Source organism: Daphnia pulicaria, chromosome 5 (genome assembly GCF_021234035.1).
Source record: "Daphnia pulicaria isolate SC F1-1A chromosome 5, SC_F0-13Bv2, whole genome shotgun sequence".
Lineage (NCBI taxonomy): Eukaryota > Metazoa > Arthropoda > Branchiopoda > Diplostraca > Daphniidae > Daphnia > Daphnia pulicaria.
This window is the reverse complement of record NC_060917.1, coordinates 4,459,936-4,484,869: the sequence shown is the minus strand read 5'-3', so window position 1 is coordinate 4,484,869 and position 24,934 is coordinate 4,459,936. Positions and strand designations below refer to the sequence as shown.

General features: G+C 44.4%; 1 protein-coding gene across 10 annotated transcripts in view; it reads left to right on the top strand.

The window, feature by feature from the left end:
* The window catches only part of LOC124340783 (pleckstrin homology domain-containing family G member 5-like), an 88,803-nt gene that overhangs the window by 54,189 nt on the left and 9,680 nt on the right, over positions 1 to 24,934 (top strand). For 8 of the 10 annotated variants that reach the window (XM_046793427.1, XM_046793426.1, XM_046793428.1 and 5 more), the window contains 3 exons: positions 12,426 to 12,495; positions 14,998 to 15,127; positions 16,258 to 16,330. In XM_046793427.1, the coding sequence (XP_046649383.1) occupies positions 12,426 to 12,495; positions 14,998 to 15,127; positions 16,258 to 16,330 (273 nt within the window). Of the gene's footprint in view, positions 1 to 9,665; positions 10,161 to 11,824; positions 11,981 to 12,425; positions 12,496 to 14,997; positions 15,128 to 16,257; positions 16,331 to 24,934 lie in introns of those variants that run through there. The other 2 variants (XM_046793429.1, XM_046793430.1) reach the window with 2 other exon arrangements.

Below are 24,934 nucleotides of genomic sequence, written 5' to 3'. Positions count from 1 at the left end.
TGTGTATCCCCGAAGAAAAAAAAAAAAAACTATTTACCGACGCCCCAAGGAACTTTTCCCCCTTGCATATACAGGCCCTACCCGTCTCTCTTATATAACTTTTTTCTTTTTTCCCATTTTTACTTGATGTATATTTATGGACACGGATTTTTGATTCTTTTTAATCATCGGAAAGCGTACGCCAATCGACGCGCATCTTTTCTCAGTCCATCATCCGTTTGTGTATCGTTCCTCCGCTCCCAAGTTTTGTGCAGCTCGAACGAAACGTGTGGGATTTTCTTGTTATTGTTGTTGTTTCCGCAGGGGAGAATAAAAAGTTTTTTTTTTTTCGATGTGTACAACCACCTCAGATCCAATCGTCTTTTCTCTTTCTCTCCGAGAGTTGATCGACTTTGGTATCCTTATGAAAAAGAAAAAGTTTGTCCTAATCGAGCGCCGCCTGCATTTCTTCATCTTCTTCTTTCATTGCGCATCCTTTTTGGGTTATTTTAGTTCTTCTTCTTCTTCTTCTACTCGGCTGGCCTTTTCTTTCTCTCTTTCTCTCTTTCTCTCTTGAGATGCGGAGAGTTCTCGACCGGTGGCCAGCCGAGTGATTCCCCTTGGAAAAAGTCGTATAATATATAGCCGCTCGGGTCCCAGCAGCCCAGCGCTCATCCCCGCTCCGACCCAGTTGCCAATTCGCTCTCATCCCGTTCCAGCGCCGGGTCGGAACACACACACAATAGAGTGCGTGTGTCGTGACTTAATCAAAGCAAGAAGAAACGGATCGTGATGGCTGGGTGCTGGGCCACTGCTGGCGCACTGGCTCGGTTCGCCCAGACCATTATATGACGGCCAATTGAATATGGAGAAATTAGGGCAAAGTGAGGTAACAAAGAACAAAAGAGATGAGGAGCTAGTAGTACCCTACTATACAGCTCTGGATCTAGTGTGTGTGTAGGCTTTGTTGTGCACTGGGGGGATGCGGGCGATGAGGTCGGCCAGCCCAAGCGGGAGCGCCGACAACAAAGCTAATAGGGAACGTTCACCGTGCGTGACCAAGTATCCTCCAATGGGTCGCACTCTCTGCGAACGCTCATTCCCTAGTGAGCTAATTTACTTCGATATGTGACAACTCATAAAGTAGAGAGGTCTCTTGACTCTCCTCCTCCCCTCCCTCCCCAACCCCCTCCCACTCTCACGCCCTCTCCCCCCCCCCTCTCTTGTTGTGTTCGGAAATCGGGATCTATACATAGACGAAGGGGGAGGGAGGAGAATTTCAATTTCAAATAGTTTGTCATCTTCGCATGGTGAGCTTGTTTCCCCACTTCACTCTCTACAGATCCTCTCGTCACTCTTCTTCTTCTTCTTTTTGTATTTTTGTATTTTTCTGTGACGGAGGAAATAGGATCAATCAATAGAATTTAATTTGAACGAATCAAAAGCTTGTCGCCCGGCGGCAGGGTCTCCCAACATATAGCTGTCACAATCTGTGTACAGAAGCGCCAGACGCTCACAGTGCACATTGTCGTCAAGAGTAGAGCCAGCGAAGACACACAAACATATACTATATAGTACGAAGGCAGTGAACAACCTGCCTCTCTTCGACAAGGGCCCAACCCGTCTATTGGCCCGGCTCCCCCATTGTGAGCTGGTAACGAACGATCCTTTTTGAACAAACAACATGAGGGAGCCGAGGGTCGGATGGGATATAGGAGACTATAGTAGTGGGGTTGGGCGTGTCCCTTTATGCATGTATATAGTACCGCGGCCGTCTGGTTTCCTCAAACTATCCGCGTCCACTTAATTTTTTCTTTTTATTTCCTCTCGTTTCTATTCCATTTGCTGACTGTCAAGACGCTTTTGAATAATGGAACAGTTATACTCGTGTGTCATGGGATGGTGTGGACCCGAGCGTCGGTGAAAATTCACACCTGCCCGCGCCCTCGTTCTATTTTTCTTTTTTGGCTATTTTTTCGGAAGTACTCGAATGAATTTATTCACTCCGCGTCAACACTTTTAGTGCATCATTTCAGACGGGAGGCGAGTAAACAGCGTCGTAAAGGAGACGAAAAGATTTCTTTTTAAATTCTTTCCACCTTGTTTTAGATTGGATCGAGTCGGAGACAAATGCGATGACGTCCAAATGCTTACAAGACTAGCTTAGGCAGATTATGTAGACCTTCTCCGAGTCAAATTGAATCGACACGAATGATCAGGTTGATGGCCTCCAAAATGCAGAACACGGATTTGTCTGTTTTTGTTTTTCTTCCTAAATATCTATTCCTTAGTTTTTTTTTTGTGAATGTCTTGTCCTTGTTCCCTTCATTTGCTGTGGGTCCAACATGCTAGCAGCCGAGTCAAGACTTCCCAGACACGAAACCACGTATAATCAAGAGTTTCCCAATTATGGCAATGAGGATTGCGCTGTTGGACAGTGGTGATACGTACGCTAACCTCAATTTAGTCCCGCTCGTTATCGACCTGCGTGATTAGGTTTCTCGAGACGGACCGGGGGAGGGGAGGCGGGGGGTTACGTGAAACGAACAAAAGAGTTGCGCCTCGAGAGATTCTGGTTTCAATTGCCGATGAAAAAAAAAAAAAGATTTTCTACGTCTGCATTGATGCTAATTTTTTTGGTGGGGCCATTGAAGATGATGCAATAGTGTGTGGACTACTAACCCACCCATCTTGCGGCTTTTCTTTCATGTTTGGCGACTCTTTTTCGCCAAGCACAGCTGTGACTGTCTGGTCCAACGAATCATCTCCCGTGTACCTCTGGGGCTCAAGTGATGGATAAAAGGTTGTTTTTTATTTTATTTTTAATCGACAGCAGCTAGAGCTAGATCTCTTTCTCACAGGAGCTTTCTATCGTTTTACAAATCTCTTCTAGTCGTAACATGTTACACACTTGGAGGGTTCAACTTCGTTCCCCCTTATTAAGTCTATGTTTAGACGAGCTAGGGGGGGGGGGGGGAAGAAGAAAGAAATACTCGTTGGAATCGAATCGTCACCGATATCTTTGACCTTTTTTCGAAGAGGGGAAATTCTTGTTTTTTTTTTTTTTGTTGCGATTCCTGGGAAAATGTGACGACTTCATGTCTCGTATTGCCAGCGCGCGCATATTTTTATTCACAGTCTTATTGGAATTTTTTCTTTTTTGTTTCTCTTTCTGATTGCAGGTAAGACGAGTTGGAATCTTATCTTCTGGAATGTTGACTTTGATATCGACCCTCTCGAACCCATTAGGAAGGGTGACTATTGGCGGTTTGAAATCCATGCTCAATCTTGTTACCTCTTTTCCCCGAGAATTTGTAATGGCTGGCGGGAGATATTCTTTCGGAAACCGACGCAATATTCGATGATGCGATCGGGTGACGAAAGACTTAAAGATATCGAAAGAGAGCGAGACGGTAATCAAACGACTCCAGCGCTCGTTACCGCGTCCCATCTAGTCAGTTTGACATTGACGTCTCTTGTCACGGCGAATTGTCCCATTAGGAAGATCAAATGAGCCGATGCAGAGAAGATTTATCATTCATCAAACTATATAGCGCTGGGCCCTAAAATTTGGATTTAAAAAGGCCAAATGAGGCAAAATCAAATTTTGGTTGTTGATCTCTGTCAACGGAAATGCGCTTTATTATTTCATAAATTGAATTCTCGGATCCATTTCTATTTTTTCCTGGCTCGAATACTGTTTAGGTCGGTCGCCTTATGTCATTTAATCTAGCGGATAAAACGGTGGCCCGAGGTATTCAAACTTTGTCAATTGAAGCAGAAGCTGAAAAAAAAACGAAACAAGATGCAGCATACCGGTGTATATACTATAGACGTTGTTTCTCCTGAGAAACTGAGAGAGATGATGTTCTCCCTTTATCTTCAGATCTTTATCTCCATCAAAGTCTTTTCTCGGTTGGCTGATCTCACGTGTGCCATATTATTGCCGTCGGCGTTCCGTTAGATACTGTGACCTAACATTGAGTCCGATTTTTGTTTTTCTCCTTAAAAAAAAAAAGAAAAGAAAAACAAAAACAGATTCCTGTTTGTTCTGTAGTTGCTTTCTCCATTTGTTTGAAATGGCGTTGAAACCCATCATTTCCGCCACAGCCAAAAGTCTTCCGGTTGCGGGAGCGGCCCGCGATTCCAATCTCTTTAATGATTTGACATCCTCTCTCTCTCTCTCTCTCTCTCTCTCTCTCTGTGTCTTTCCTATTTTTCTTTTCTCCCTTCTCTTCTTCCTGCGCAACGAGTCTCCGGTAATTGTGCGCGAGTGCGTACCTACTCTTTCCGTCTTAACCGAAAATCCCCCCCCCCCCCGTCCGCCCATCCACTCTCTGTTCTTCTACTCTTGTCTTATCCGTCCCCGCCACACACTTTTGGGAGAGCGTTCTCTCTCTGCAAAGCTGTGCTAATCGGATAGTCGAGTCATCATCAGGAAGAAGATGGAAAGGACGGAGGAGAAGCTCGGGAGGAGTTATAGACCGTAGTTAAAGAGAGAGAATAACTCTCCGCCGCCGGACGAGATGAGAGAGGATTCTGGGAAGGGGAGGAGGATCGGACGGAAAAGACGGACTAGTTTGGCGAAGAAGAAGCGTGACGTAACTCGGGCATGCCCTCCAAAACTCTTCTCCCGAATTCGTCAAGAAGCTAGGGAGGAAAGGAAATGGATGATATCATGCACAGGGCCGCTGGATGGAATCATCCGCGTCGATCGGTGACTTCTGGGGCTCGGCTGCTCCCCTCCCGTTTGATGTTTCCGGATTCAAACTGGCATAAATGACACACGGTTCTCGAGTCGGAAGAGTCCAGTTCAGTCGAGGAAAACTCAAAAGAAGAAAAAGAAAAAGGGGGGAAAAGATAGTCAAGATATGAATGAGCTACCAGATGAGATCCGCTTTTATGATGTTTATGTAGATATCACTTTTTCTTTATCCTACAATGGCCGGCAGCCTTAATAGACTCTCGACCTGACTCTCAAATAGTTCCTCTCTATTTCTATTTCTATGTAGCATATCTTTTCATCTCTGTTTCTCTCCTCGTCACTTTCACTTTGACGGCGGCCATAGACTAGTCTCTGGGAGATTTCTCGCAGGCAAAGAGAGAGAAAGTTGTTGCCTACTCATTGTCGATCCGTCGAGGATCCCGACGTTTTCCTCCCGAGTCCTTTACTTTCCATTTTTAATCAATGACGGATCAACGACAGCTGCCGCCGGCCGCCAGCTCTCTGAATGACCTACTGAAAGGGACTCTCGTGCAATCAAGTTGTGGATTTAGGCGCTCAGTGAGCTATGTAGCCCAAACCAAAATCAAAAATCGGGAGAAGAGAAAAGCCCATCAGTCAATACCCGTTTGAAAAAAGAGTGAGCGCTGTCGAATGTGAACGTCATCATCATCATCATCATCATCTTCTTCTTCTTCTTTCTTCGTTCGTTTCTTTTTTTCCCGATTCGCCCGCTCTTCATCTGTGTGAAATTCCACTGGGCGGGATCATTACGCACACGTTATTTTCCCATCTATTTCGGCTTAAACTTTGTATGAGGCGCTTGCCGTCGGATGCTTTTGCGGATGACGTCAAAGGCTCGCAAATGTGAAATAAGAAAAAGAATAAAGAAAGAAACGGGGTCGAATCGAAACAGCTGTGGCTAGCGCCAAGGTGTGGGCGGTGGTGACGGAACGGAGAAGTAAACAGCTCGAGCGGATAGAGGGCCGTCGGCCGCCTTAGAGTCCCGGCAAAGTGAGAAAATACAGAAGAAGAGCGGAAACACCAGGCACTCCTATAGGACAAACGGCTGGCTGACTCCTCTGGCCGACAAAAGAGTCTTGCACATGTCACTTTGGCGTTTACCAGCGCCCCAAACAGAAAGAAAAAAGAATTCGCCAGTAGTTTGTTCAGCAAAGGGAGCAAAAGGTCAACCCAGAGGGCCCATCCATCGACAAATGTCAAGTCGTCTGCAGTTTACAGAGTGTATATATATATACACTTGATCCGTTAGATCGAAAATACATCCAGGCGTTTTGAGATGTCAGAACTCGGCCCGCCGCACCTAAATCTTACGTGAACATCTGAATAAAAGGACAAAACAGTTTAGACATTATAATCATAACAAATTCAACTAAAACGTCTAGGTTGAAATCTTTGGCACCGTTCCCAACAATCGAATACTATCAAGACTAGAAGAAAACCGGAATCAAACAGTTGTCGTCTCTTAGAAAGTTTCCCTCAAAGAACAAAAGGGCCGGCGAAATTTTCTCGTCCTTCCCAAGTTCACTAACTTTGAGACGTTTGTTTGACTAAGTTTAGCATTAGGGCGTGTACTGCTGCGTTTCTTGCGAGCGACTAAAGTTGGCTGATTTGTTCTTGGTCGTCCACGTTCATCACTGAACGGTCATCGATCAGCCATCTCCCCCCGAGTTTTGCGACGCCCCCGAAGCGCTCCTGAAGCTAAAGCATTCTTATACTCTCGTAGTCTCGGAGCAGCAGCACTTTGGACCCTTTTGAAAGGTTCAACCGACAACGGTGGCCGTCGAACCTTGCTCGATGCGTTGCGAACCCCATCTATTTTTTCTTCTTCTTTTTTTTTCGGCGAACCAAGTTTTATAGCGTTTTCCCATTACAGTAGACGGGCATAAGCGATTTGAACTTGGTTCTCGCTCTCTTTTCATGACGTTCTTCTTATCGATTTCGCGGTGTGTGCCAAATCAAACAGCCGAAAAAAAAGAAGAAGAAAGGAGAGAAAAGGAGATGGAATAGAGGGGGCCTTTGGGCTGGGTGTCGCTCTTATTTTATTTTATTTTTTGGCCAGGTGTCGATTACGCGACGACAGGAAAGGGCGTGTACCATATAGGAGGGGTTTAGGTTAGATTCTTTCTTCTCTTCTATAGATCTACTATATTGCGCCACCCTTTTTTGTCGTTCTCGTTATGTATATGCGCCGTCGGATCACGAACATCGACAAAGCGATTCACAAGCAATTCACAAGTCTGACAATGACGTCACGGCGCCCTCTTCCCCCCCCCCCCTTTTTGCTCTCTTGCAACGACTCGTAACGTAACTCAAATCAAATCAAAAGAGGAAATTGACAACACGATCTCTACTGTGAGGTACCCATTTGGGAGTTATGTGCTTTGACGCTGAAACAAATTGATTGCCGCTTCTTTTGCTTTTATAGAGAGAGGAGGGAATAGAAATAAACAAATCGCACACAACAGGGAACTTCTGAGAAATGGCACATTGTATGAATAAAATCCGACCATCGCTCGTGATGTGTGCGAAGTGTAGAATACTACTGGGCGAGATGAACGCGAATATTCTTTCTTCTGCTGTAGTATGTCTAAGTACAGAGGAATTACAGTATAATTGGTAATTGCAGTCATCAGGAGAATATAATGGCGGATCTATTTTCGTTGTAAAATGTGAAAGAGCGGGCCGGTAGATGTCTTGCCTAAGGAAACGGGAACCCGCCCCAGCGGCACGACTTGTCACTAAAAAATAGTCAGCCGGAGTGAGACGCGGGAGAGAGAGCGCAGCACAAGAGCTTTTCTACAGTATACGTACTCTACACATGTATCGTATCCAAGTAGATAGACATATATAAATGTACTAGCCTACATATCCAGTAAATGTGGATAGTATGTACACATATATACGTCTAATAACAATGTATAGTTTTATACTTTCACGCAAACGTGGGTACAGCTCCGGGCTCAAGGCCGATCTCCGTGCTCTCTTGTCTCCACAGACATACAACAAGCGCCAGCCAGCCAGTTGCGTGATGACCGATTGTCGGCTTTAACCTAGACACACACACACATACCCTGACACAGTGAGTATATAGAAGGGGTGAAGCTTAGCAATTTCTATTCCTCTCCAAACACGGGTACAATACGCGCGTCTTACATGTCATATTTCGGATTTGATTAAAAACAAATTCAAAGGCAGAAATAACAGCTGTCGTGAAAATTCCTGTATGAATACTTTGCCATCACAAAGAAAGGATTGCTTTTATTATCTTTACTATCAAAAAGTGACGTTTACTTTTTCCTAGTAACAAAGAAAAGGAAGAAGAGAAATAAACGGACGAAATGATGATGATGGTAGTGGGTGCACCTTGTCCTAGATTGAAAAGCGATTCGGTCATCGTCTTATTTATTTTTTTATTTCTATTTTTTCATTTCTTTTGTGGTTTGGAAAAAAATATGGGGGAGGCGAAGTACACGGTACAAGTTTTTTGAAGAACAGAAAATGCGATTTCAATCCAGACAAGACGAACATTGAATAGCATTCGAAGGGGGAAAAAATGCTTTTAATGACATGCGCGCAGCGTAAGGCCGTGACCTTTCGAGTTCAAATATCCCCAACAACTCTTTCACGACTTGAAAGAAAGAAGAAAAAAAAACGAGGTGAATTTTAAGTTTCGAAATATTCTGTTTGGCTGACTTTGTCTTTGGGTTTGGTTTTTTGTTGGCTCCAACTTTGTACGAGAGAACACCCGCTGACCAAGACATTGGCGATGTTGTCCTAATTCACTTTGTCCGTGTGTTGTGTTTGTTGGCTTATTAGAATGGCACGTCTGTGATGGCCAACTCTGCGGCAATAGAAACAAACAAAAAAGATCTTTGCCAACACCAAAATGAGAAACACACAAAAAGTAAAAAAACAAAAACAAAAGAGAGAGGAAAGACCAATTGTGTAACGGAATTTATTCCGAGTATATATAACATGCGGGCCTTCAAACGGTTTTTTTTTCTCTTCTCGTTACCCTAAGCATCTACTATATTTACGAATGGGCGATTTTTCTTTTCTGATTTTAAGAATAACACGATGCATATGTATATGTATATGTATAGACAGGATCGACCTCCTCGAACTTCAACGGAAATGGGGGTACGTCTTAATTGAGCCTTTCATCTCGCTGCCTTCGCAGAAAGCCAGATATACGTACACACTGCAGTATGCAATATGTGTATCTTGTATAAGGAAAAGGGAAAACTTCTCCGACGTCGATTATCATACGTGCCGGCGCCGTTCTCTCGGCTGAATCTGATTACAATCGACAGCCTCAATTTATTATTATTACGTGACGGTTTCACGGCCGTCATTATTTCTTCCCCCCCCAAAAAAAACTCCCACTTTCCCGCCTTTCTCATAGCGGCCAGCCAGCCGCGGCGACCGGCCTGAACTAGTGAACTGCCTCCCTACTTATTTCTACGGTCGCCAGCTATCTTAGACCCAACCGTCTCACACAATAACTAACAGCGAGGACGACAAAAAGAATTTTTTTTTTTTGGTTTGGTTGTTAAAGAAATGTGGGGCGCGGATGAAGTGGTTGACGTAACATACAATCGTCTACACGTACTACTCCAGCGCACTCCGGATGCCGACATGTTTTTCTTTCTTTCTCGCTCTCCCGCTCGTCGTTCGTTCGTTCGTTCTAGAGTAGCACACACGCAACAGACAACTAGCAGCAATCGTGACTGCTGGAACTGGGCGAATTTGTGTGTACGGGGCCACGAAGTCAGAGCCTTGAGGCGGTTTTTTTTTCACGGCGTAAACGCGACCGACGGACATGAAACAAAAAAATTGGAATCAAAAGAGGTGGAAGGAAGAATGGGAGAAGAAGAAGAAGAAGCCAAAAGAAAATGGGAGGGAAATAAAATGAAATGTGAATACAACCGAGAATCAGTTGTTGTCCGCCAGCGTAAGGCGTAAGAGAGAGAAAAAGAGGAGAAAAAAAAATAAAACAAAATTGCCGGCCAGATTTTCTAGTTGCCTTTCAGAGTTGGCTGAGTTCGCTCGTCAGTTGTCATTTGTCCAGTTGTGCTGTGTACACCATATAGTGAGACTCTGAGACTCTGCGCGTTCAACAAACTTCTTTGCACCACACTCCCGTCGTTCCCAGAAAGGCGAGCCCGTGGGGGAGAGAGACGTGATTGAACGACAAAACGAGTTGATGATTTCCCATCAGTTTGACTTCCAGGAACGACGACGGGAGCCATCTGTGTCATTTTGTCACATCGTCACTCCATCATTTCCATGATTGACTTACCCTTATCATTAGTGATCTGCAGAGATTAATCGCGAGGATAACATGTTTCCAGGAATCGGCAGAGCCCGCTGGCTCCTCAACACGACCATACCGCACATTTCTGTTCTCGAATGCGCCGATAACGAAGACCAGGTCCATTTGCTATGCACACACAAATTTTTCTTCTCAAAATTCCCCCATTCTTTTCGCATTTTCGCATATTTTCTGTCAATTCTTCAACGCTTAACGATCTGACCTTCATTCCTTAAAAAAAAAAAAAAATAATAATATGGCCGGAGCTTTTTAAGTGGTAAGAAAACGGAGGGAAAATAACTTTTTCTTCCATTCTTTCTTATTCCATTCTTCTCTTTATTTCTATTGTCAAATCTTGTGCGGTTGTCCTTGCTCACCGTATTAAAGTCCTACACCGGGATTTAAAGAAGAAGAAAAAAATACCTTTGACTTTTGATAGAGAAATGTGCACTCTTTTATTTGAACAAGTTTAGCTCGTGTGTGACATTTCCATGTTGACAATTTTAGAACGCCCGATTGCATTACGTCTCTCTGCGCGACCTTTTGATGGCTCAGAAAAAATAGTTATCTTATCTCTTCTACCGCGGGGGAATTTAGGTTTTTCAATCCCCCCTTTCTTTGCCTTATTTTTTGAAACGTAGCAATGTTCACGCTCTTCTTTTTTAACTTATTCATTGCTCGCCAGAGAATGAATGGACAAAGAAGAAAAAAAAAATCGGATTCAGGATTTTCCATGTCCGCTGAATGCCTTGAAAAGAGGACACGCTCTCCGATCGGATTATTCCGTTTTGGCGGAAGTGTTTGTCGTCGACACAAAAGATCCGCCGTGATATTCGAAAAAAGAAAGAAAGAAAAAGGCGAAAAAATTGTAAACGAAAACACCGAGTGGGCCGAGATTGCGCTCTGTCAGCACCGCACAACCTCGAAAGAGAAATTTAAAAAAAAAAAAATGTGGAAAAATTGCGCGTGCGATCACGCGAAAAAAAGAAAGAAACACGTCGTCGTCACGTTTTCTCTCCGCGCGCGCGTTCCCTTCAATCGCCCACCACCGACGGAGAGATCGCTGAAGATGGTATAAACCCATCAAGTATACGCTCGTCAGTCATTTGTTTGGGTACTTTGTTTCCATAGAACGACGACGCAACAATAATAAGAAAGTCAAAGTTGAGAGACGAAAGCGAGCGGTTGTTTGCGCTGTCGTCTACGACTCGCCTCGGCGTAATGGCGCTGGCTGTTGGAAAGGGAAAAAATGGCTGAATTCACGCCCGCGTGATGCTACTGTCTCCCGTTTTCTCACGCTGCTTTCCAACAATCCAATTGGTTTCCTACCTTTGACGCTCGCTTTGACCCTGTTCGTTTTTTTTTTCTTTTCCATTGCGCAGTTTTCACTCTCTGCATCTTTTCTCTTTCCACAAGTTCCTGTTTATGCCGGTTGATGCCTGTGATTTGCTTAGTCAGTTAATAACTTTACTACTACTTTGCGTAGCAATAAAGATGAGACTAGTGAGCATTGCAAATATTATTTCCCTTTCGCTTTTTTTTTTGTTTTACGAGTCCCTTCTTTTTTGGTTGCTCCGTGCTCTTCTTCTGTTTTTTTTTTGTTTCACTTCAGTCCTGGCCGTCGTCACCGGGACAAGATAAAGTTGTCGAGTGTTTGCGATAAGACAAGTATTACTTAGTGCACACTTCGCCAGTTTTCCTCCCTCTAAAGTAGTTTGATAGCAAACTGCTGCAAATGGTTAGCATAAATGGCTCGCTCTTTATAGTCTTGGACTCGGTGACAGCGCGACAGAACGACTGGCACCCGGTTGCGGCTCCCGAATTCACGTAAAAATTGTTCCAAAAAAAAAAAGGAAAAAAAAAAGGTGGACCTTTTTGGCGGCATTGGTCATCGAGTGATCGAGAGATTTCTTGTGAAAAGAGGATACAACAATGTCAAGGTAGTGTGTAGGGAATTGTTCCGAGAAAACCCTGGGCGCTTCGTTCACGAATTGAAAGCGATTTGATGTTTTTGGGACCTGTTTTTTTTTTTCGTTTTTTTAATAGTTGCGTCTTCTTTGGTGGTCGTTGTCGGCATGACGGCCAAACTAGCCAATGTGTTTCATTTCGCCCAGGTGGGCCATTTCAGTGAAAAGCGATCCGACAATAAGGAAGCGATTGCCGAAACTCGATCGAAGCCAAAAAGATTTGTTTCGTCGCCAATCCAATCCTCCTGTTGTTCGCCCTGCTCTTTTATGGAACGATCGTTCTCCTCGTTCTTCGGGTGTCATTTTCGATAATCGACGCCCATTACATGTCGTTTCTAGTTTAAGTTTTTCCATTGTGGCTGTGTACAGCGACCGCTAGAGCTAATCAAATGTTTCTTTTTCTTATTCTTTTGAACAGGAATTTTCGGCGGTGCTAGAGGACCAAGTGCCCAGAGTCAATCCTCCGCCCCACAAGACCCACCCCGACGGTAAGTGGTCATCATTGTGCTCCTTATTTTCTCTAAAACTGCGCCGACCTTGTAGCCTACTGTAATACCCTTCCTAGTACCCCATAGACAACCGGAAACGATCGACTAGAAGAGAAATAAGAGCGGGGCGTTGATTCCGAGAAGACGATCGAGTCGATCGGACCTTGATGGGAAGTACAAAAAAAAACAAAAAAAAATCTATTGGAAATTCCCTTTGCTTTTATTTCCCCCCTTGCTCAATGGAGAAAAAAAGTAGTTCAAATTATTAGGTGAAAACGCTCGGCTATAAAAAGACGCGAGTGATTGGACTTTTTTCCCCTGTGCAAAGTGGAACGGGTGTGGGTGGGCGAGGTCGACGGGCGACACGAAGACCCAACGGTCCCCCGTTGCCACATAGCTCGCTTTGATTGCATACCTCAGAACTCGACTGATTGCTTCGCTGGGGCTGTGTAATTCGTTTGCTCACGATCGACTATCGCTATTTCTCATTAACTCCCAAGACACTGAGCGTCGCGCGGAGACGACAAAAAGAAAAAGAAGGAGCTCGAGTCGACAAGGAATGAGGATTCGAGACTCACGATTCGTCAAGACAAGTTTCAAAATTAAATAGCCAAATAATCCCCCCAGGAATTCAGTCGTCATCCACTTGCACGCGTTGGGGCATCAGTTGATGCGCTCTCATTTCTCACTATTGTTTAAACTCGTTCCGTTTGGAAATTTCCTTCCGTGAGTCTATGGTTTGCGACAATGCCATTCGCTGGAGCAGCCCACTAGGCCGCATCGAGGAAAAATGAGGTCGATCGCATGTCCCGCCAGTGTCTCACGGCGGCACTTCTACATCAGCCCTTATCATCATCAACAAAGTGTCGTGCTAAATATTAACGAGCGAAGTTGTTTTTCTCTCCGCACTTTTATGAGGCAGACGCGCACTTGTTTCATAGTCGCCGCTACTTTTGCCCTCCGTGTATTATATAAGAATATCCAAGACTATAGTTGGAAATTGGCTGTTGTAACTCTATTGCGGGCTTGTTGCACACTTTTCCCGTATATCCCTCTGTACGCACTTTTGATGATTATTATGATTCCTTTGGGGGAAGGGGGGGGGGGGTGATTCTATTCGACTGTGTGTGTTTGTGTGCCTCTCTGCATGGCTTAGTGAACCTGTTGGATGCCCCTTGGCAGAGGCGAACAAAGTGGTTGGCTTTTAAAATACTTGCTGTGCTTATCCCCCCACCGCTCCTCAAAAACATCAGCGAAGACGACGACGACGACGCCGAGTTGTGTTTATATTTAGCGCCGGTCGCCCTCTCTTCATGTTTGCCGGCTCCGCGAAGATGAACGAAACGAACGAGCCCTGAAAGGATCAAAAGGACGTTACATAAAAGAGAAAGAATACTAAGCAGTTTGCTTTTTTAGCGTGTCGCTTAATGGGTGCTCAAGGTTCGGTGTATCTACTCTTTACCTTTAGTGGGAACCAAATTCAAATGAGCTTTTCTTCTTCTTCTTCTTCGCGCGAAAGAATCAAAATTAACAAAAAAGAAAAAGAAAAAAACAAGGAAACGAAGAGAAACAAAAAATAAATTCCAAAACACAAGAGACGCTGGGTTATGTTCTTTTGTTTCATCCTTTGACCTCCTCTCATTGATGTTCATACTGTACACAATACCCGTCTGTTCATTTATTTATTGTATTTTTGGTTTTACTTCTTCAACACAAACCGGGAGGGCGGAATTGTTCCGTAAGCTGGATCTAATAAGAGCGCAACGTTGTTTTGTTTTTTTCTGGTCGCTGGTTGAAAACGGGGAAAATTCATTAAGAGAAGACCTAGACGTACAGTCGTAGGCGAGCTCACATTTTGGGAAATGTCAGGAGCTGGTGGTGGCGGGGGACGCATTTGCCGAAACTTTTTATTTTTATTTTTTTTTTTACCTCCTTCCGGCCGGCAGCTCTAAACATATACTGGGTGATGGCTATGACGTATGTGACCCTATGGGGCGATGTCATTCCTTAGATACTCCCCGGGCCTTTTAGTGTTGTTTAGTGTTGTGCAATGTTTTGTTCTTTTTTTGTTTCTTTTTTTTTTCGGGAGGGTGTTTGGGGCTTTCGTGGGAACGTGCAGGTGGTGTGGAATCAGGCGTTGTATTCTTTGTAGGTCTTTGGCTGTCGAACCCGATCCAGAAAAAAAAAACCAACGCACGTTCTTTCTTCTTTTAACAATTCTCCCGCGACCTTTAGTCACGCCTGTTTCTTTAATTTGTGACTATTTCGGTCGTGATTAGCTGCTTAGCGATCCCGGAAAATACGGTCACACGTCAGTTCGTCATCGTTCAGTTCGACATGTCGACCGCAGTCCCGAAAAAAAAAAAAAAATTTTTTTTTGCCCGACTTCTGACCCTCATACCAAATCAGAAAAATGTTTTGTTCTCTTTTATTTTTTTGGGGGTGAAATTCTTTGGCAACACGTAATAACACTAACGATTATCTCTAATTGTAATGATACAGGTATCGGACACCAGGTCGCGAAGAGCTCTTTGGCTTTGGCTGTCAGCTTGCCGTCCATTAACAACTTCCACTCCGATGCGGAGCTCGAGGAATTGAGACCCAGCGAGGAGGAGATCGGTGGCCTTGCAAGGTACCTAAATTTTTTAAACCAAACCGCCAAAGTGTAGACTTTGTTGTTATTTAAATGGGAAATTCCACGAAAAAACAAAAATGTGTCTGGAAAACTACGAAAACATTATTTGGCGGTGAATTTAAATTTCCATTTGAGAATTCATCATTATAATGACGATGCATTAGCATAAGCTCGGTTTGTGTGGGTCAATTTTTTCCCCTCTCGCCGGCCGTAATGTGATAGCAAGACCAACAAATCTTTGGCCGACAAATTCGAAGAGTAAAAAAAACAAGAAAAAACGTGAATTAAAATTATGTAGATGCAAAAAAGATGATGACAAAATACGTCAATGCAAATTGGCGAGAGTGGCTCAGTAAGTGGATTACGTATTTGCACACGATTATCCATCCCCAAAGCTACCTAAGGAAGAAAAAAAAACACCTTGAATGATTCTCCCATCAGCAGCGCATTGTACCCGGTCCCTTGGTCCGTTCTCTTTTGACGTGAAAGTTTCAACACTCTTTAATAGGTGGGCGTGAAAAAAAAACTCCATCCATTTTCATCAAGAATCTTGCAACAACAGCCGTCGGAGAAAAAAAATAAAAATAAAAAAGCGGAGAAAGGAGAAAAAAAAACCCCACTCATTACTAAAATTATTGACGCCAAAGTTTTCTCCCCTTCCCGCACTTGGTCCGCGTTTATTCACGTTCCCCCCACCTTGCAACAAAATAAATAAATGAAATTTTGATCCGTCGCGCATCGCAAGACGGACGGCGCGACTTTATACACATTCAAACTCTCGAATCGTGCTGCGTGAAAAGCGGCGTTAAAAATGATTGGATTGCCTATCATCTCGCGGGAGGGGTATTCTTTCTTTTTCTTTTTTTTTTTTAATATTGTAGGTGAAGTTTGTTTGTTTGACGTTTACCTTTTCAATCCCGGTGCCGGTCACCGCCACCGCCATCAATCTTGTCTTTTCATCCTTCGGCGTCGCCCGCTCTGGTTGTGATGTGAATAACGATAGTGCATTTTCGTGTTGTTGTTTGACGCGCTGTTAACTCTTGCTGTTCTATTTATTTATATTTTGTTTCTTTTACTTTTTTTTTCTTTCTCTCTTGTATTTGGTGTGTTTGTCTCATCGGAAACAGTCCGAAACGACCCGAGCAGCGGAGAGTCACCAAACTTAAACGGAGGAAAGCTTACTACCGCCACAAGAAAGATGTAAGTCCACACTTCACTCTATTATCACCTATTCTTCACTTTCGTTTTTGATCGGCTGGGGGGCAAACCGTCAATTCCTGTCACACATTTGATGTTTTCTTTACAAGTGTTGCTCTTATCCCCTGAATTTGAATACCAACTCGTACTTTGGGAATGATTGGACTGGCGAGATATGTTCGGACGAATGTATTCCCTATCGAACTTCAGACGGCATCCAACTCCCAGTTAGAAGCTTCAATTTTAATGAGTTATTTTACCTTGAAGGAAGGTGGGAAGAATTTGCATACCTTCTAGCGGCACTTCTGTCGGCAGATGATTGAGAGGACAACTCATTAGAGTATCCCGCTCTCCTTTTTTTTTAATATTTCGTTTTCTTTCCGCTCATCAATTTAACTCGCAATCTGTACGAGGAAAAGCGGCTTTTGTTAATGGATACCAGAAAAGAAAAGAAAAATGTGCGTAGATGAAAAAGAATACAGGGACCGATGATTGAAAATGTCCCGATTCGTCTATCGGGCCGCTAGATGGCCGATTGCTGATTGAGCATTAGAGGCTTATTTGTTTTTTTTTCTTTCGATTCTCGATAGATGTTGGCATCTATCCCATGGCCAATCAAACATAGAAAATGCGGTTGAAGGTTGAACGGAAATGGCGTTACTCAAACTGGATTGTTGTCGAAATCCTTGACCCGTAATCTATGTTGGGTATCGTTTAATTATCGTTCGTGTTGACGTGAGCCGAAACAGTAGGCGCGGCGAATGTTTATGATTATAGAGCAGCTGGCATTATATTGCTAACTATATACGACGGAAACATGATTATTATCTATTCTCGCGACGGCGGCTGCCCTTCGCATTGCATGAAAGTAAAAAATAAAAAAAAGGGTTCGCCACTTCGCCTGTTTGATGCGCACCTACTTGAATACTTGAGCAGACTTTCGCTTCGGCTGCTGCTGCCGCCGCCGCCGCCATCGCATCCGACCTCTTTTTTCTTGTTCCCCACACTCGCGCGCTCGATGGACACACTTTCGTTTGTTTTCGGTCTCACTGTTACCTCATCACGTCGAGGGTTATGGTCTTGTCTCTGCTGGTCTACTCTAGTCAACAAGCCGGTCGTGACGGGCGCCCGTCGAGTTGGGCCGCTCATCCCGCTTTTGCGTTGGCGGAGTTGTCGGATTGACGGCCTTGTTGTTGGTCTCTCGCCACTCTCGTCAGTGTCTAAATCAAGTCGGCTGCGAGGGAGTTGGTGTTTTTTTTTTCACCCAGGGGGAGGGGTGGTGGGGGGAAAACACTTCAAATGTATACGGACGGCGACTATACTGGCAAAAGATAAAACGCAACTAGCAGCGAAAGGAGCAAAACAGTGGGCGCGAACGTCGCCCCCTGTGTGCGTCACACAGTGGTAATGGCAGGGAAAACATCAAATGCACTATCTCAAACAGCGCCGCCTGCTTTCGACGTCGATATGAAATGGTCGTGAGTGAGGAGAGAGAGAGGAACAAAAGGCCAGCGCTACTCTTGGGAAAAAAGAAGAAAAAAGATTTATTTATACGCATATATTGCCAACGTACCATTTCATCCCCATTTCAGTCCGAACTCCATCCATTCTCCTTTCCACGTCAAAAATGGAGTTGCTGAAAGTGAAGACGGGTAGGCAGATGGTGGAGATTACGGCAAATATGCTATTGCTCCTGTATTGGCCAGTCATGCGCTCCTTTTTATTTCTGTTTCTTATCCCATCGCAAGTCAGGCAGTCACATAGTCACCCGTCTTCTCTATACGCCGTCGTGGAATTGTTTTTGTTTTATTATTATTATTACTTCGGGTTTTTTTTTTTTTCTTTCTTTCTTTCCTCCCTCTTCTTCTTCTTCTCCTGTCGCCGTTATAGTTTAAATCCGGCTTGCTGCAGCTCTGCTGAAAGTCACAAAAAAACTTTGGACGCCAAGAAAGACAGGAGAAATCCTACTCGTTTGGGGGAGACAAAATAAAAAAACAAAGGACCAACTTTAGGGATTGGCTTCGGTGTGAATCCCTATCTAGCTTCTTCTCCCCCCGTTGGGTGGAATGTGAACCGCGCGTATTTGAAGCGCTTTCGGTTGATTGTTGTTATTTTTAGAGTTTATCGGGGAGTTTTTTCTTTTTCCCTAAGTTGTTTGATTTTTTCGACATCATCCAGATTTTTCCAAGATTTAGTCGAGGAATAAATCAAGTGGTCCATCGTAAATTGGCTGACGTTGTCATTGACATTGTTGTCTTTCTGTATTCTTTGTACGGCGATGACGCATTTGCGATGTGCTAGCACAAGAGCAGGCCTCGGTTGTTGTCGAGAAACTCATATGATTGGCTGAGAAGATAAGCAAACTGGATTTTATAATCGCCGTTATCGAATTTTCACGATGAACGAGATGGAATTAGAAAATATTTTTCTTTTGGTTGACGGCCAAGGGCCTAATTCATCTCTTATGATTGCAAACGATGATGTCATTTTAAATTTCACACTGCTGAAAGAAAAGAAAAATCCCGAGCATATAAAGGGATGGAGAAGAAAAGAAGTCGAGACAAATGGCACCAAACGGATTGGAAACTCGATCGTCTTTGAGGGGCGGAGTGTTATCGATTATTCCACCGACAAAGCTGGAAAAAAAAAATTTATTCGCGGGTCGCGTTTAAAGCTTTTCCATCATGCAAGTTTCTTCGCAGCATTATCAAATGAAAAGACATTTGAATGCAAACTCGCAACGAGTGCAACGAGTCCAAGTAGAATGTTTTGAACAAGAACGACGTTTCGCTTGGCTCTCATCCGAGTGACAGGCAAAGGAATGCTCAGTCCAGCAAGATAAAGAAAGAAATAAAGCGACAGAATGCGGTAAAGGCAATAATGTCGTCTGACAAATGAGAGAAATAAGAAAATGCATCTCGCAGTTGTATAGTAGGAGTAGTAGCAGTGGGGCTACTGTGTAGTACTACATCTCCTATAATATGTCAGATCTCATCAACTCTTCCTCCAAAAAAAGCTTTTTGCCTCTTTTGTCGGTCAACCGTTCGCGGCGCCGCGCCGGCGCATGGGACTGAAAGAAAAACACGACTGTCTAGCAATTTTCCTTTGGCCACGATCACAAGAAGAAGAAGAAGAAATGAGTACAACCCCAATGTCAACTTTTTCTTTTCACATGGAACGTCGGGAGAAAACAAAAAAAAGGCAACAAAGTTCAAAAGCGGAGCAATCCCGACAGAGATCACGTCTGGCATCCAAGGGAGAGAGAGAAAAAAGGGGGGTTAGCGGCTGCTGAGGTAAGCAGAAAGATGGTGCAAGGTTATAACGCAAGGGGATTTCGCTCGGTGTGGCTCGAAAGCCCGAGCCATATGTCCCGTCGTCCTGCCTCTTTCCACTATTCGTCCACGGCCTCTCCCCAAATCCGGCCGCTCAGTACTGAGCGGTAGTTCTGCTCGAACGGACGCCCAACTCTGGGCCACACACATCAGGCCGAGTGAGTTTTGATCCGGCCACGCCACTTGGCCACCTTTTGGTATTTATTTACTTACTTTTTTTTTGTTTTTGTTTTAAAAAACGTAAAAGAAAATAACCAACAGCGCAAGGAGAAGTGTATCAGAATGCGGCCAAAATTTCCATCTGGATTCAAGTGCTGCGCGTCGTGTCCTCGTTGCCAAAAGTTCGTTTAACCGCTCATTGTTCTCGCGTGAAAAACGAAAAAAACACAAGTTCTCAATTTCTTCCCCAACGCGAAAAACCACATCAATTAGACACTATCCCGAATTGAACCTCGTTCATTTCAAGCGGGAAAAGTCCTTGTGGATTTTTTGTATTCCTGGAAATATTGAGATCGTGATCGAAATAGTAATCCATTGATTTTAGCTGCGGAAATTCTCGTAACTTGTTAACGGAAATCGATGAAAAAACATTCGGCAAACGAAAAATAGGTGACAGATTTATAGTAGATACAAAGAGAGAGAGAGAGAATAACTGTGTTTGTGTGGGCCAGCCCAGCCCGGTTTTTCATCACCTCCGAGTGGACTTTTATACGCGCACCCAACAACACTCTCGCTCTCGCCGGATCGGCTTAAAAGCAAGTCAGTGTCGGTCCAAGTTGCTTAGTTTTCTTTCATACCGCCGCGCAACTCGGTCCTCATCATCACTTGTTGTCGTCAATCGAAATCAACGAACCGTTTCGGGCAAAACATTAACCAAAATATTGCTATCACCGTTGGCACCTTCTTTTTATTTTTCCTCCGGTCCTGTTTATCTTTTTTTTTTTTAATTTGGGTTCTTGGTCGCGTTTTTTTTTCCTTCCCCCGTTCCGTTATATTGTCCATCAATCCCGCCACCTCAGTACTTTTCCGGTCTCACTCGTTTAAGTGTTCAGTTTCCCGGTGATATAATTTATCCAGACACTTCGTGTGAAGAAAATAAAAACCCCAAAAACATAAGGAGAGATAGAAGAAAGACCGACCCCAATAAAAGAAGAAAAAAGATCCTTCTTAATGGGACGTGAATTGGCGCATTGGCTGAACGACGAATGTGTTGGCGACAGTGCTGATGATGGGCAGCGGGCCAGGCTGTGAAGTGTCGGCGTGTGTACGCGCCGAAGAACCCTAGTTGGCGCTCATCTCTCTTCTCGCATTCTGTCAGACTTTGGGAGGGGAGAAAAAAAGGAACTAATGGAATCGGAGGCGCCAACATCGACTTTGTTGTGCGTGTCCAACTGTTCGTGGTGTCGTGCAGCTCAGCAGTCCGTCGTGCGTGATTGACCGTTGATGAGGCACGGCCGGTGATCAGTCCAATCGTCGTCGGTGGAGAAGAAGAAAAAAAAATAAGCGCCGTAAAGTAGCGGCGGGCCGTTGGGTCCTGGTAGTGGTCATGCACTCATCAGAAGCTACTCGAAGAAGAAGAAGAAGATCTGGCAGCCCCAAAACGGGGAAAAGTGATTGAAGCGGAAAGACGGAACAGGCGGCCATATAGGCAAGAGAGCCTGGAAGGAGCAATCTAAGGCCGCTGTCTTCGGTGCTCAGGCTTTTCCAGCGCACGGAAGAGATACAAAGATATCGCTGGAACGATCGATTGAAACCGTATCGATCTCCAGTCGCTCCCTCCCGTGTTTTATTCCGGCCACTATTTCTCACTCTCGTTTTCCATTTTATTTGATTCTTGAACTGCTGCTGGTATATCGCGTGTGTGCGGAGTGGGGGATCAAGAGAGAGAGAGGGGAGAGAAGTTGAGTGGCGGACTAAGTGGAACGAGGCTCTTTTTTTTTACTGGCCCAGTCATGGGAAGCAAAAAGATGCGCACCGACACTAAATTGACGATCGGTCTACGCCGACTGACACCCGAACTGTTGCTACCGTCGGACGCTTCTTCAATGCCCAACTTGGTGGCCACTCGATCGAGTAGCCAACCCAAACTGCACGAACCGCAGCCACAACAACAGCCACAACAATCGCAACATCACACGGACGATTTCCTACACTCCACCATGAAGTTGTTTCTACTGGTCACACCTCCGGCCGCTCGAATGCAGGTAGCGTGATCACTAATGGTTGGTTAAACCCAACATCGGCGTCTTCAACCGTGGATATAGATAAATAACCCTCGGCGATCGGCCAACCAAATTGCCTTTCTATACGCGGGCGGGGCACCGTCATGTCAGGAAATTTGTTGGCGTTCAACTGTATTCATTCAATTTTATTATTTTTTATTTTTAAGGAAGGAAAAGTATAGAGCGAAACGTGGGTTAAACGGAGTAGGAATGGGGCTTGAAAATCCGTGGAAAAGTAGAAATTGATCCAGAAGTCTATACGGCCGAGGTATATAGAAGCTGGTAGCCGCTTTTCTGAATTCTTTTCCCCCCTCTCAGCAAAAAGTTCCACAGATCCACTCTACAACCAGCAATCCTTGCATATGTTGATGTGGTGACGTTTCCGCTTCATCGAAGGGAAGTCGATTGCTTCTTCTTCAGTCGCTCCCGACCCTCGTCTCGCTTTTGACTTTCTTGATGTCTCCAGTTCCATCTCTCTGCTCTCTCTCAGCTCTCCCATCCATCCTGCGTCTCCCCCTATATCTTTTTCGTACAAATAACGTGACTCTCCGACGATCAAATCTTCTGTCCGGATCGAGTGTTTATCAAATGCGTGGAGGAGTCATTCTCTTTCTTTGCTCTAGACCTTTCCTCCTACTGCCCAACCGTATATACTGGCGACATTCGCACACATGTACGTCTATTCCTCTAGTTCCTATAGGACGATGGACTGCCTGCACGTACGAGCAGCTCCTAAATAGATTAAATGACGTCTGGAGTTGCGCTAATATACGTGAGGTAATTCACTGAAACTCTCGGGGGCTAGGAAAGAAAAAATCAAATTCGGTCGACTCTTTTGGCAGTGGTCCCGAAATTTGCTCGGAGGTTCTCTTTTTTTTTGGGGGGGGGGGGCATCCCATCCAAGCGGGGCGAGATTATTCGGCGGGAGCGTTCCTTCCCCATTCTCTTATTTGCGCAGGGCATACGGGCGTGATTGGCTGCAAACGTAACGAAATGATGAGAGAGAAAAAGAGAGCGAATCGCAGATTGAGAAAGGAGGGAGAAAATAAAAGAGAGAGAGATTCCAGTTCAGAGCTTCCATGCGCGCAATCCGATCCAAGTACATGACCGCTAATGAAGATGAATCGACCAGAGCGCCAGGGCTCTGGGGTGGCGACATACCTCTGCTCACAGCGTGTTCCAAGATGATTTCATATCTAAGCGTTTCATCTTTCGTCCTTTTTTTCTTTTTTTTTTTTCTTTCTTTTCATTCGAGCGGCTAATGACAAAACCTCCCGTCGTGTACGTCCTTTCCCGTCTTTGTTGGCATAACGTCGCCTTCAGTCACGAAATCGAAGGCTGCACCCTGCAGTGTTCACGACATTCGTATCAGCTCACGAAACGGCCACATGGGTGGAAGGACTCGGAAGAAGGACAGAAAAAAAAGAGTGGGAAAGTTCTCGAACGATTTGGCATATTGACAAAGTCCCTTTTGAGTTTATGTTAACAATTTGGAGCGCCGTACGTCACGTGTTGTGTAATCCACCCGTCGTTGGATCTCGACTTGCTTGAAAATTTGAGACGTTTGTCTCTATGAAAAGGCATTTTTTTCTTTCCCGAGAATGGTGGTCTGTGTTTGCCTATACTGACGGAGAATTCGCATAAGCAAGCTCGTTAGGATCACCATAACATCGTATTCACGAGAAAGAAAGAAAAAAGAAACGAGACTCTTTTGTGTGTATCGTTTCTTCAGAGTACTCCATCCGAATTAGACGGAAATGGATAGAGGGGGTTATGGCAGCACCAAATTTGTCTTTTTTTTTTCTGGCCCAGAAAGAATTTATGCTCGTCTCTCATACAAAAGATGCATATTTAAAGAGCAGATCCATCGTGAATATCCATTGAATATATTTCAGGAGACTGGAAGGATGCACAACAACGAATAGAACGAAAAAAAAAAATAAAAAAAAATAAAAAAAAAAGGGGAATAGAAGAATGATCGATTTGATTATCGAGTCACCGACTTGCTCGCGTGGTATAGCATGTCAGATGCCACGCAACCTCTCGTGCACTTTTCCCCGTCTCCGGTCAGCTTCTCTTTTCCACGCGAAAGCATCTATCCACTTTTGATTTATGTGTGTATATATAGAGAGAGTTATATTGTGCAAGTTCAGTTACTCGGCGTATGCTGCCATTGACAATGATGCCACAGACCGGTCGCTGTTTTCACAGCGAGTCCCGAGTCCCACAAACACATAACGAAATCCACAATCATTTATAGCGTACCAACATCATGTCGAGGTCCTTCTGTGTTCTTTCGTCCTTGTTGCTAATGAGACAAGGCTCAGAGGTTTCGCGTTTATTAGAACGCGGTCGAGCGCTTGCTAACCTACATCCCGGGGGCAAAAACGAGGAAATGGGTAAGAATCCAGTTGAACTATTAGTTATCTTGGAACCGAAAAAGTAGAAAAGGGCGACGCGCTGATATTGACCAGAATCATTGTTAGAGCGGCTTGATGAGTTCCCTTTTCACACTTGGAGAGAGAGAGAGAGTCTTTTATTTCAAAGTTGGCGGGGGGGTGAGGCACCGATGCGGTAAACGAAGTGGCAAAAATCAAAGGAAGCCGAATAAGGAAAGAAAAAAGGGTGGAGGACGTTGAGGTGCTGATTGGTTGGGCGTTGGCACGGTGCGTGTGTATAGGAAGCGGAAATTCGCCATATTCGGAGCCGTTGTTATTGAAACCATTAAACAGAACATAAAGCGACTAATAAGAAGGCGTCCAAAGGAATTGAATGGGAAATGAATTACTATATTATCCAAAGTGTAAAGGCCTCGAAAATTCGTACTTTGAAATCTATAGTGTTCAGATTAATTCGTGACTCTATGCACAATCGTGAAAGACCCCGTCTTTCGGGAATATTGGGAGTCTAATTTACGAATGGATGCCTCTTCATGAACCCAGTTTAGCTTCTATTATGAACGTTCAGCTAGCTTTCTCTAACGTGCCCTTTCTCGGTTTGATGCGTCCTACACGAGCAACGGGAGCAGAAGTGTTCGTCTGTCAATCTGTCTT